General features: G+C 44.8%; 1 protein-coding gene and 1 long non-coding RNA gene across 2 annotated transcripts in view; one reads left to right on the top strand and one right to left on the bottom strand.

The window, feature by feature from the left end:
* The window catches only part of LOC142765700 (uncharacterized), a 96,596-nt gene that overhangs the window by 66,294 nt on the left and 17,675 nt on the right, over positions 1–12,627 (top strand). The gene's annotated exons all lie outside the window — the stretch shown is intronic.
* The window catches only part of LOC142765697 (L-2-hydroxyglutarate dehydrogenase, mitochondrial-like), a 33,152-nt gene continuing 21,992 nt past the window's right edge, over positions 1,468–12,627 (bottom strand). Inside the window, exon 9 of the mRNA XM_075867147.1 lies at positions 1,468–5,362. Coding sequence (XP_075723262.1) covers positions 5,167–5,362 — 196 coding nt within the window. The 3' untranslated portion in view covers positions 1,468–5,166. The remainder of the gene's footprint in view (positions 5,363–12,627) is intronic.

The following is a 12,627-nucleotide window of genomic DNA, read 5'->3' as shown; positions in this document are numbered from 1 at the left end:
ACCTTCACCGCGTGTCATTATCATCTTCATCGAGTGTGTGCGCACTGCACCTCGTTCGCCACTAATAGACTAAGAAAACTAAGGGACGCGTTTTTTGTTTTTAGTGAACAACCGCATTCCAAATTAGACTGCCTCCATCACGCTCGCGCAACGTGGTTTTTGTAATAGTCGAAGTAGTACGAAACAAATGCCCACAATATTTGATACTCTTGTCAGTACTCCTCCAACTCGATTCCTATTTGACCATCTAAGTGATAATTTGGTGTTTATGTTTTGTTCCTACATGTAATCAGCCGGAAATTGAACATTTATGTCCTTTTGACAGCACCCTTTTGGCCTCGTAGCCCCTTCATTTTATTACGATAGCAATTATATGGACAGTCTCGGCTGGTTTTTGGCCGTCACCGCCGCCGTCATTCACCGAATATGTACATGTATCTATATATATGAACACTCAAGAAAGAAAAAAATTGGCCCCATATCTGCATGTTTCGCTGCAAATGTCATCGAAAGACAATAGTCTTGCGCCTAGAGAGCGTGAACAAAACGTTCATATTGTGTTCTGCACGAGAAAATCAGTGAATGGGAATCTGGAAGCAGTGCCTCAAAGCGCGTAGCGGAGGCGAGCAAGTGCATCGAGGTACTCTACGGTGTTAAGGATCTAGTGACCTACGGTACGGGAGACAAGAGCGCCACCTGGCAGTTACCTAAAAAAATGAAAGGATAACCTCTGATATGGCAAGCGTGCGGTGTGCGCCACTGTCTCGGAGGCCATAACGTGTAGAATGCAAGTCGATGGGTAGGCGCCATCACCGTGTTAGAGTAGTTAGAATGATATTCATATTCTATCATATTTAAGCCACCTTAACCATTTCGTCCTAGCAAAGGGTACAAAACGCTTGCCTTTTCGTGCATAGCATTGCATTATCAGCGCAGCGTGATAAACACTACGGTCCTTAGAATTACTTATGTAAGCCTTCTCTAGTACGAATGTTGATATTGCGCCTCAGATGTGTGCAATATTTTTTGTTTATTCGACAATCGCACAAAAATGAAGGGCGCTGCGGATGTGGTTGAATTTTAGTTGAGGAAGCAATGCCATAGTGGAATTACCACTACGGCATCAGTGGCGTTCATAGGCACGTATATGCTGACGCTCCAAACATGCAGCCTGCTGGGCTTTTGTGTCAAATGCACACGACACCAAAGCAAGACCAAATGTGTGTGACGCCAATAGGAGACGGGGCAACAACAGGGCCGTCCCTTAAACTACATAACAGTTAAAAATTCAGTTGCGAGTCACAGCTGCACCTTCGTTGTTCTTCTCTTCTTTCTCAGGGTGTTGGTGCGCTGTCATTCAATATCGAAGTACAACCAATCAATCCACGTCTCAGTCTGGTCCTTTGATAGTCTTTGGTGCCAAAAGGCAGCTTTCTTCCTGATGGACACCTTCAATGAAATTGATCATACAGAGAGGCAAGAAAAATGGTGCTTTATTTTTAAGAAACATGGAAGGATGGTTTTGCTGCTTGAGGACAATGACAGACATCATTTGTTCCTGCTCATGTGACAAGTCTATGCTGTATGTGCATCACAACCTTTGTAAACTACACAAGGAAGAGTACACTAGGCAGAGAACTGTCGTTAAGTTCTCTTCAACAACAAGTAACAACAAGCACAACAAAAAAATCTAACCCTGTGAGGAGTGTTCATAAGGCCAGCATAAAATCACAAAGAAAGAGTGACCACGACAGCACATTGAGATCTCCACATTAGCTTGCTGTGATACTGACTTTCGTGACAACTGCTCTTTCCCTTTTATTGGTAACTAAATCATTTATTTACCCATTCATTGCTATCACTTATTAGTTCAATTGGCAGTTTTGAAGTTTCAATTCAAGTTAATCCCTCTGCCTTTTCTTCATCAGCACCTCTCTATCTTTACTGCTGATACCAGACTACACTGTGCTTAGATAAAGCCACTTTATGATCTCGACAGACTTTCAGCACTATTAAAGCATCATGAGACTACATACGAAAAAATACATCAAAATATGCAAAATAGGACACATAAAATATATTAGGTAGGAAAAAAGTAAATCTTGGGCTGTAATTTTCATCATGATAACTTGTGTACTACAGCAACATTACCAGAAATACAGCGCTGCAAAAATAGCAATCAATCACAGCGTCACTGCATCTCGCTCGTCGCTCTTGCCCGTGTCTGCGCTTCAAGAAACTACGAATCTATATCAACTAGTGCTGGGGTCTCAAACATGGGACGCGTATGATTCGCAGCCAACACATGCCCTTCTTCGTCCCATAATTCCTTTACGACTTTCTGGTTGATCGTGACCATGCTAAATGGTGCTCGCTTTATTTTTTTCTTGTCCATCATAATAACGCTTTGTGTGCATACTCTACGCAAATATGACCAATCTTAAGCCTATTTTTCACGAGGCAGTTCGCGCAGATACCTTGCGCTGAAACACGACCGCACAAGAAGTCTATGCTTAAAGGGGCCCGGCAACATCTTTTGACCGTTGTCAGAAAATGCTGCCGATAGGTAGTCAAGGTTTCCGAGAACACGCAAACCAAATATTTTAGCACAGCTCATGGCATAGAACTCACGATAAATTATCAAAGTGAGCTAAAATTTTATTTCTCTTCTCACAACAAATGGGCTGATTTGAACACGGCGCACTCTGTCATCACAGAAATCACCACGGGAGGCAACTTGTCGACGCGTGCACACAGCATCACACTGAAGAAGCCACATTTCCGAAAAAAAAAAAAAGAAAAAGTGCTCACGGTCACGATGTGCACATGATGTATTTTCTTTGCCCGTGCCATCTCTCCCTTCTTAGCTTCCAATACTCTCCTCGGGACGGGAAAAGAGAGAATGCGATTGCAGCGTGCGACAAATCTTTGTAACTCTGCTCGTACTGGACGGATTCCTAAAATTTTTGCGGCATTGAATTCGTGAGGCAATAACCTTTTTTAGTGAACCCATTCCATTGTTATTTCAAAAAAGTGCCGCCATATCCACGAAGTGAATGATGATGAGTGGGCGAAGCTCCGGAAGTAAACCACGAATCCTCCGTACATTTTTCCCACACGATTTCATTACAACGCCCCCCCCCCCCCTAGCGTACGTCGCCGCACTAAATCGGACTATTGCCTTCCACCAAAGACACGTGCCATATGTGACATCATTCATATCTTATATCATCTCGCATCTTTCATCATCAACTAAAGGTACCGCCGTCTAGTTTATAACATATTGCATCTTTTCATCGTCAGCTACGAGTACCGCCCTTTAGTTAACACTGCAAGAACTAAACGAGAAGCGGCTACATACAGGGAACGGTACCGCCATCTAGTGAACACTGCAAGAACTAAATGAGAGGTGGCTACATACAGGGGACGCACAGCCCACCAAAGACACGTGCCATATGTGACATCATTCATATCTTATATCATCTCGCATCTTTCATCATCAACTAAAGGTACCGCCGTCTAGTTTATAACATATTGCATCTTTTCATCGTCAGCTACGAGTACCGCCCTTTAGTTAACACTGCAAGAACTAAACGAGAAGCGGCTACATACAGGGAACGGTACCGCCATCTAGTGAACACTGCAAGAACTAAATGAGAGGTGGCTACATAGAGGGGACGCACAGCCCACGCCTTAAGGAGCTTCGCCCCTAAAAGTGTTTCAGGGCCCCTTTAAGAATCAGCGTCTAGATTTTAGTCGTTGTGCAGATTGGTATGCTTCTCGAAGCCTGACGCTTAGTCCCTTTTAGAAGTGACCCTTACATGAGCACGGCAAAAGCCTCCTTCAAAATGGCAACAATAAATTAAATATAAAATTTTGTTCTTCTCCCCCCCTCCTTCCCCCCACTATCTCGCTCTTCGCTTATTCACTGTTCTAGCCTTTTGTGGGACTAAATATTGTGACTATGGCCTGAGAGTTGATGAGAGTTTGGGGCCCCTGAACTAGTGCAATTATCTGCTATCCTGCAGTCCGAGGTTGCTTAGAGTGTCCCGTCAAAGCGGCACTCACTGCTACAACAGGCAGCAATGGCCTGACCAATCGCGGCTCTAAGCCAAGGAGAAGCCTCTCTCACAGTCCCTTACGTTTGCATTGGTGACTATGAGAGTTGCGCACCAATGTCCACAGCAAATCACGCTCACCGATGTTCACATGCTTTGCAGTCGCTATGTTGAAATGCCTCGCAGTCGGTGATATTCACATCTGCTTACACTTCCATGGCTGCAAAATAGCGATCATCGCATTTTGACCTTTTACTCGGCGCTGTCGGTTGGGCTGCTTCAAGACGAGACTAGATTGCATGGTTTTTGTCAGAACTTAATGTGAATATCGTAGGCTTATAGGAACAGTGAATACTAGGTTCAAAGCGAATTCGAAGCAAATAGAGATTTTGGTTGAATAATTTCTAATCATATTCAAATAGTATAGATAACATATTATAAACCAAAATGGACATATTTGTCATGACCCAACTAAAGCATGCAATAATTTTTAAGAATTGAAACATGGCCTGTGCAATTGCCATTATTTTTTTTCAAAGTGGTACCAACTTCAAATAGCAGCAGAATTTGGCTTTCAGAAGAATGCACGTGATAACCTGTAAAGTATGTTACGTTTTCAAGTTTACTGTACTTGAGGCATATCAGCCGGTATAGAAAGCTTCTAAAAGTTCAAACAAGAATAATCGATGAGAAGGAAACATGTTTATTACCTTGAAGTAGGGTTTCGCGACAGTCCGAATTTCTTTTGAATATGTGTTTTCACGGCTTAGCACTCCTTTACTGCAGTGAAACCACATCTACAAAAGATTGCATGCAAACTTTTATACACCTAATTAGGTGCTCTTACGGCCTAGCACCCCTCCATTGCAGCAAAACCAACTTTACAAAAAAAAATCACATGAGGATTAATGTACACCTATTTATTATTTCGTATACTCTGCAATTTTCAACAATTTAAATTAGAATTGAAGCAAATACTGCACTATTAGTTTGAATATTATAAGTGTTCAAATATTTGCACAAGCCTAGAATACCACCTGAGCAATCAGTAGACGGCAGATGATATGAAGTGTCACAGATTCTCACGGCATTGGTGTCGATGAACTCGTCAGAGTTGGAATGTCTCTTGCACTTTGTCCGCAATCATTTCAGCAATGGCGAGCGATGATGTGGCAGCTGGTGAAGGGGCGTTCCGAACGTGTAAAGTGCGTTTGGCAAGTTCGCCTTCGCCGCTGTCAAAGACAAAGTCGTCGACTAGATGCCCCTCGCAGTCCAGGGCTTGAGCTCTCACACCAGAGGGACCCCTGCAACGATGCACGATTGTTATATGTCTGCACAAAATGTCAAACTTCAGTGCCACACAATGTTCAAGGCAGTACTCTTAACAGCTGTCCTCAAATAAGCACTCTTTAAGAACGATTTACAGATATTTTACAGTCACAGACTTTCCAATCCAGTTAGCCTTTCTGATTAAGTCGTGTGCAATGTACAATGTCTAAGATGAATTTCAGGCCAAAATGAACTAGTCACTATGCCTTTTGCATTTAATAATGGGTCCTTTTCCTCGCCATGCAGAGTTTTGTCAAACCCCAAACTGAAAAGAATGTGGCGACTGAAACAATTTATTCCTGTGGAACAACAACCATGTAGAGATCGATATTGCTGAACAGAAGGTGTGGCCAAAGCCAGCGTTGCAGCAATGTTTCGACAACGTTCTGAGCAAGTTCCAGATGGCCATGGGTGCGAAGAGAGCAAGGTCACTTCTTGAAGCATTAGCTTCTGCGACACTTCGTGCTCAAGGATTTTATTGTCTTCAAGGCTCCTACTTCATCTGAACTTCTACCTTGTCGCTATGACAATTTACAAAAAAAGTTATTACAGCCACATGCAATTGAGCTTCGCTAATTTGAGTGAAGTAAGCCGGGTCATCAAGCCGATTCGATTAACTTGAAGAGAAAAAAGAGAACATCAAGTACAATGCTGACTCGATTGGCAGTAAAAGCAGCCTGTAGTGGGGAATTCGCAAGGCAATGAATAGTGGGACCATCGCTGAGTGCGAAGCGCGAGTGGGAGCACGAGCTGTAGACGCTGGGCTACCGACCATCTGACAAGGTACACCGAAACGGCAGCGCTAACTTCGGCTGGCGCTCGTGACGTTGCAACCTTCATCTTGCACCGGTTTGTTCTTCGTCATGGTGCACCACGGGAGCTCCTGAGTGACAGAGGACACGTATTTTTGTCCGAAGTTCTGCAGCAGCTCCTACATTCATGCCGTACGGTACACCGCACATCAACAGCCTACCACCCTCAGACGAACGGCCTAACGGAACGTTTCAACAGAACCCTCGGAGACATGCTCGCTATGTATATTGATTCCGACCACTCCAACTGGGACGTTGTTCTTCCTTTCGCGACGTACGCCTACAATACGGCGATTCAATCAACAACAGGCTTTTCTCCATTTTTTCTTTTATATGGTCGTGACCCATGCAACACACTCGACACAATTCTGCCATACAATCCTGATGCCTCCGAGTTCAGCCCAGTTTCTGAAATGGCCGAACATGCCGAAGAGTGTTGTCAACTTGCACGGTCCTTCACAGCCGATAACCAAGCCCTCCAAAAAGACCGCCACGACCGTGATCTTGTTCAGAATACCTTCCCCGTCGGTTCTCTCGTGTGGCTCCGACTGCCTTTCCACTCTCCTGAACTGACTCCCAAGTTTGCAGCGAAGTATACGGGCCCTTACCGCGTCATACAGCACCCTTCTTCTGTCACCTATGTGATTGAACCGCTCAAGCCGTCCACGGACAAGCGCCGCCTTGGTCGTGAGACGATCCACGTCAGTCGCCTCAAGCCCTGTTACGACCCTCCTGTTCTCTCATCACCTTGAGTCACCAGGATGGCTCGTCTTCGTCGCCGGGGCATTGTAGTGGGGAATTCACAAGGCAATCACTAGTGGGACCATCGCTGAGTGCGAAGCGCGAGCGGGAGCACGAGCTGTAGACGCTGGACTGCCCGAGCATTTGTTTCCGTACCGGCTGTCTGCCTATTACCTGGCGTCGCTATTAAACCCCCTTACACAGCCTTATATAAGCAAACTTCAGAATCAAACTTGCACCGACATCATGCATAATTAGGGAAGAAAATCAATGTAAAAATGACATTGCAACGCCAGAAGAACACTCGAATGCCCGCCCGATTTTCTCTTGGCAATGAAAACAATGCATTTCTCAGACTCCTGTGATACGATAAAGACGAAAATTGACAAATCTTGCGAAAACAACTTTTTTTCACTTAACGCCCGCCATCATCACCTTTAAGTAATTCTTTGTCGCTACGGAGTACCACAAGTATGCCAAAACCTCGTGACATGCCTTGTTGCCACTAACTTAAAGGAACCAACATGTTTGCAGAGCACAAATTAGATGAGAAAAAATAACAGGACACAACATAGCTACAGTTCCACCAACTGTACGTAAAGTGAAGCAACAACTTAGTTAAGAATGATAAATCATACTAGGAAAACTCTAGTGTCATGAATTTCACCGTCATTGGTTTAATAGTAGTCATTCTGACTTTTTCTTGTGCGTGTTTGCACTCCCTGTTTTTTCTTTAAGCATAAATATGTACCAACTATCTCAGCTTTGTGTTATTTTAAGCTTTATTAGCAGATGAGAAACTCAATGCCAAAAGCTTCAATTTCCATTAAAAAAATACCTATGTCATGGATTTCAAAGTGATTTTCGTAATTTGGCCACAATGGCTCAAAGAAGTTTTCCAAAACTTGTTGTGTTAACGATGCACTTAATCTTCGCCAACTAGGAACAATGTAGGCCCATGTAGACACTATCCAAATCTAGGGGCCTCGAGGCGACTGGCACGGCAACTTGAAGATGCTTGTCGCCACTTGCATTTTATTTATGCACATTTTTTCACCTGCCAAACATCTTCTTTCAGCAGGTGTGACACTTTTCGTATTGCAAAAAGATAATTCACTAATACGAGAAAACTCAATTTTTCTCTTTAGCGTATTTTTAACAAGATGAATAATTTAGCCTTTCAATATGCATTCGTAGTTAGACTAAAGGTGTAATGCTATCACTCTTGTGCTCCACGTAAACACATTCGGTGACCACCAGTGGTCGCCATGATGCGACGCTGGCGGCCCTGACCCTGACCAGACAGGCTGCAAATGTAGTTTGTCGAAAATACGGTAGGAGTTCCGCGCCGGATGACCTTCGAGAGGATGGAGAGTGCTTGAACTTGGCCTTTGAGAGTAGAATGTGATAACATAATCGACGCCCTCTCACACTGCCTTCTCATTCAATAGCTAAGCTTTGCTCCTCCGTGGTCACCTCATCGGTGCCTTGAGGAAAGAAATGTATATGAGCGTAACATTGGTCATTCAAGCTCACTTAAAATATCTACTTCAGGCACAGCTGCAAATGTTCACTACGCCATAAATCTTCCTTTAGTGAAGCAACGATAACCAGTGAAAGTGATAATTAAGTCTGAGCACTGTGGAAAGCGTCGGCCTCCTGACTGCATATCTGTTGCGTGATTCACACGGTGTGATGCCTAGTATGATAATGTGCTTCTGTCACACAACATTACATGCGTTAACATGACTCCTTGCGCTGCGTAACATGCATGGTCTTCTTACGAAACAATTTCAAGCATTGGCCCAGCTTTGCAGTAAAACACCCGATTGACACGCAGAAGGCCCGAGTTCAATGCATCCATTGCAATTTTTAGCTTACGGACACCAACTTTTCGCTCAAAACTAACGTGGGAAACACCACTGCCAACAAGGAAATTTCCGCAACATGGGCTCTTTAACGCTCTCACATTAAGAAAGTTTTCTCCCGAGCAGGTGATGTCACTGTGGAAGAGTTTGTCGCAACTGTTTCGTTGTTGAAATCTAGATGACCCGTGGCCTGTTCCCCAAATGCCACCAAAGCGAACCCTGTTACTGTAGGAACCACTACTGTTATAATAAATGACATCAGGTTTTAATTGTCTGGCAAAGGCAAACTGCAGAGCTAATGCAATGAATGCTTGGTCCCACAGAAGTGCTTTGGCACCAGCTGCGACCTTCAATCATGCTCAGATTAGCAAAAAAACCAAATTAAGCGGAATAGAGTCAGTGGAAGCATAGTGTGCTACTAAGTAGGCTAGCTACCTCTATAGAATAAAAAAAAAAGAGAGGGAGAGACCAAACGAAATCATATTTGTTTTTGAAGGAGTACTGGCACAATTTTGAGGCACCCCAAAATAGACAATTTTTTATGCCTATGATACCGTACTTACTCGATTTTACCGCGGCCTCGATTGTAACGCGCACTCGATTTCCACGACGAAAAAAAAAAAAAAGAGAACGTAAGACATCAATTGCAACGCGCACCCATTTTTCTCGCTGGCCCGCACGATCACACCACTCGAAAAAACGACTCCTTTCGGGAGCGTCTTCCATTCAAATATGAGGTACGGGCGAAGCTTGTGCCCATCTGTCGTGTAACAGAGCATTGCCGTCTCTGTAGTTTTACCGTGGACCGATGTCAGCACGCGAACTTGCTTCGCCCCCTTCTTCTCGACGGTTGTAGTGCCAGGCATGTCGAAGTAAAGAGGCGTCTGATCGGCATTCCCGATTTGCCCAAGCAGGTAGCCGTTGTTGTGCCACAAGTTTGGGACGAACCTCTGAAAACTGTGAAGCTTTTCATCGTACTCTTCCGCAAAACTTTTCGCGTATGCCCATTCCCCTTCGGAGGGAAAAGCCTTTCTTCTTCATAAAGTTAGTTAGCCAGCACCTGCTCGCTTTAAACTGGCTCCGCATTAGACCTTTTTCTACGACTAATTGCATAGCCCGCACTTGGAGCAGTTCTGTCGTCACAGGCCGCTGTGCCGCTCGCTGCACAAGCACATACTCGCTGAGCAGCTCTTTAATTTGCGGAAACCGACCCTGCTGTGGTCCACTGAAGCCTTTGCATGAAGCTTTGCTGTCGACAATCTTCTGCTTTTGTTTCTGCCAGTCCCACACGCACGTTACGGGAACTCCGAGCGACCGCGATGCGGCCCGATTTCAGTCCGTTTCTGCACATGCGGTGACTTCCCTTTTAAAAGCGGCATCGTGGTGTATCGAGTTTTTGGAGTCTGCTCTTCCATGCCGTCGATGCTAATGCACTACAATATGACGAACTCCTCAGCACACGTACGAAGTACCGCACATGGAAAACTCATAGGCAGAAATGGCCGACGCGCCATGCCGACGCACGTAGGGGGCGGTCATTTCGGAAATGCCGATGGCAATAGATTGACCGCATTCATTTTTTTTGGCAGCGTCTCCTGCGCCACGCGGCGCAGCAGCCAGCCCCACACAGAAGTGGCTCCTACGCCACACGTAAGTGACGTCACTTTAAAAATTATTACCTAAAGCTAGTTAAATGTGTAAATTATTCGTGTGTAATGCATTAAACCTATAAAAATTTTACTAAGCAGGTGTTTAACGAGTCAATTAGCCTAGGTTTGTTATTTAAATATATATTACAAGTATTTTAAATACAGGGGGCGTCATGGGCGTTGCGGCTGCAAAAGGTAAACACTGAGAGATGGTAGCCGCCTGCGATGTGTTAGCTGGTGAAAACTCTGATGAAATCGTGGCCATGGCCTAGGCCACTCCCAAAAAGGACTGGAGTGTCGTCGCTGCTTCATGTGATTGCTGGATGCTTAGTTGAACCTGGTGGTTGAAGCTAGCGCGGCCGTCCCCCGCGCCGCAGCGTCATCTGAGTGTGTGCGCCATAAAGTTTCTCAGTATGATGTGCAGACTACAGTTGTTGGATGTACTGCATTTTCTAGATTGCAATGCCAAGCGTGGTGTTCTCAAAGGTAAAAGTGTTCTTGCTGCCGAGTTTTGCTTGTCGCGAAGGACAAGGTCGACGATGAAATAAATGCTTTCGCACAGTTCACATGTGACTGACCGGACGCACATGCATGAAACCCCAGTGCGTCGGCGAAGTGTTCATACGATGGATGAAAACAACTTTATTGTAATGTTCTTACGAAGCTCGTGATCTCCGAAGGCCAGAGCTACTGCATTGCCATCTGTTTTGTCAAGTGCGAACACGTACGGCCGTTCTCATTCGTTGCTACGTGAATGCTCCCGTGCTGTCACAGGCCGCGCGTGTTATTCAGCAAGGCAGACAAGCTGTTTTGTAGTTTGATGAGCTAACGCCGTCGGCATTTGCCCTCGGGCATTGTTTATCAAGTGCTGATCGCCTAGAAAATCGCGGTGACACGTCAGTATTTTTAAAGAAAGCGGCCTGCCGGCTACCTCGTCAGGTGATGATACACTGAGCGACATAAAAAAAGTTGCCCGAGACTGCGTTGCAGTGCACTTTTCTGTCATCAAAACTTTGATAAACCGTGTAAATCAGCATTCCTGACACCTGTGCAGAAGAAACCAATGCAGCCAGCTGCATTCGAGTTTTTTGTGTCTCGCCGATTAAGAGCACTAATTCGCAAAACACTTTATCATAATAAATATAGTCAATCCTGCAAGAGTCATCGAAGATCCAATAATAAAGGGCCTGTGGACGGGACCACCACCAGCAGCAAGTCGGGCTGATGAGGAGGCGCAAATGTAAAAACAATACATGCGTGAACAAAAAAAGAGAAAGTATCGATAACTACAATGGGACTTGAACCACCGACCTCACCAGTTGATGTGTTGCTTTAACCAACTACACCACAGCTGCCGATCAGTTTGAGATGGCAAACAAGCTGGTTTTGTATTGTTGTCATGCTAAACCTAACTAACATTTCCGCTCACTTTTTCGTTTGGACGTAATTTTAACTGCTTTTATCGTTATGTCTAGACGTACCACTAGACACTTCTGACTATTCAAACATCGCGCCTAACCGAAAAATGCATAACGTTACTTCCGTGCGGTGCAGCAGCCGTTTCTGTGGGGGGGTGGCACGTGCGCCACGCGGCGCAGCAATCTCTGCCCTTTTTTTTTTATCGTACTCGATTCTAACGCGCATGCAATTTATGAACTCGCTTAACCGAGAAAAAGGTGTGCGTTAGATTCGAGTAATTACTGTATGCACTCTCAGCTCTCTCCATGCACTAGAGCCAGAAATCACGTCTAAAGCATTTTACTTTGATTTTAAAGTTTTCGTCCCCCAGCTTCACCAAGCCAGCACCACTGCAATGAACATTATTACGACGTGTCAGCACAGTTCACTGGGTTTGCGATGTCTGCATCCAGCATGCAGCCTGAATTGCAGAAATTGCTATCAGAGCCCCTGGCCGGCAATTCATTTGTCATTGTTTACGTGAACCAAGTGCGACTGACAGCAAATTACGAGGCTGCTGCTAGTATTTTGAGAGTTGCAGTCTCTTTCATGACATTACGCTTGCGTTCACAGGTCACTGCAAAGCTGCCCCCCTCTACACCAATACCGAATGTGCTTTCTTTTTAAGGCAGCGATATTTAAAATGTATTCAGTGCATTCCCAAGCACTGTAACCCAGTTCCTAGGATTCAAGACACACGTAATTTTTATTC

This window comes from Rhipicephalus microplus, chromosome 6 (genome assembly GCF_043290135.1).
Source record: "Rhipicephalus microplus isolate Deutch F79 chromosome 6, USDA_Rmic, whole genome shotgun sequence".
NCBI lineage: Eukaryota > Metazoa > Arthropoda > Arachnida > Ixodida > Ixodidae > Rhipicephalus > Rhipicephalus microplus.
Note: the sequence above shows the minus strand (reverse complement) of the source record. Positions and strands in the feature narration are given on the sequence as shown.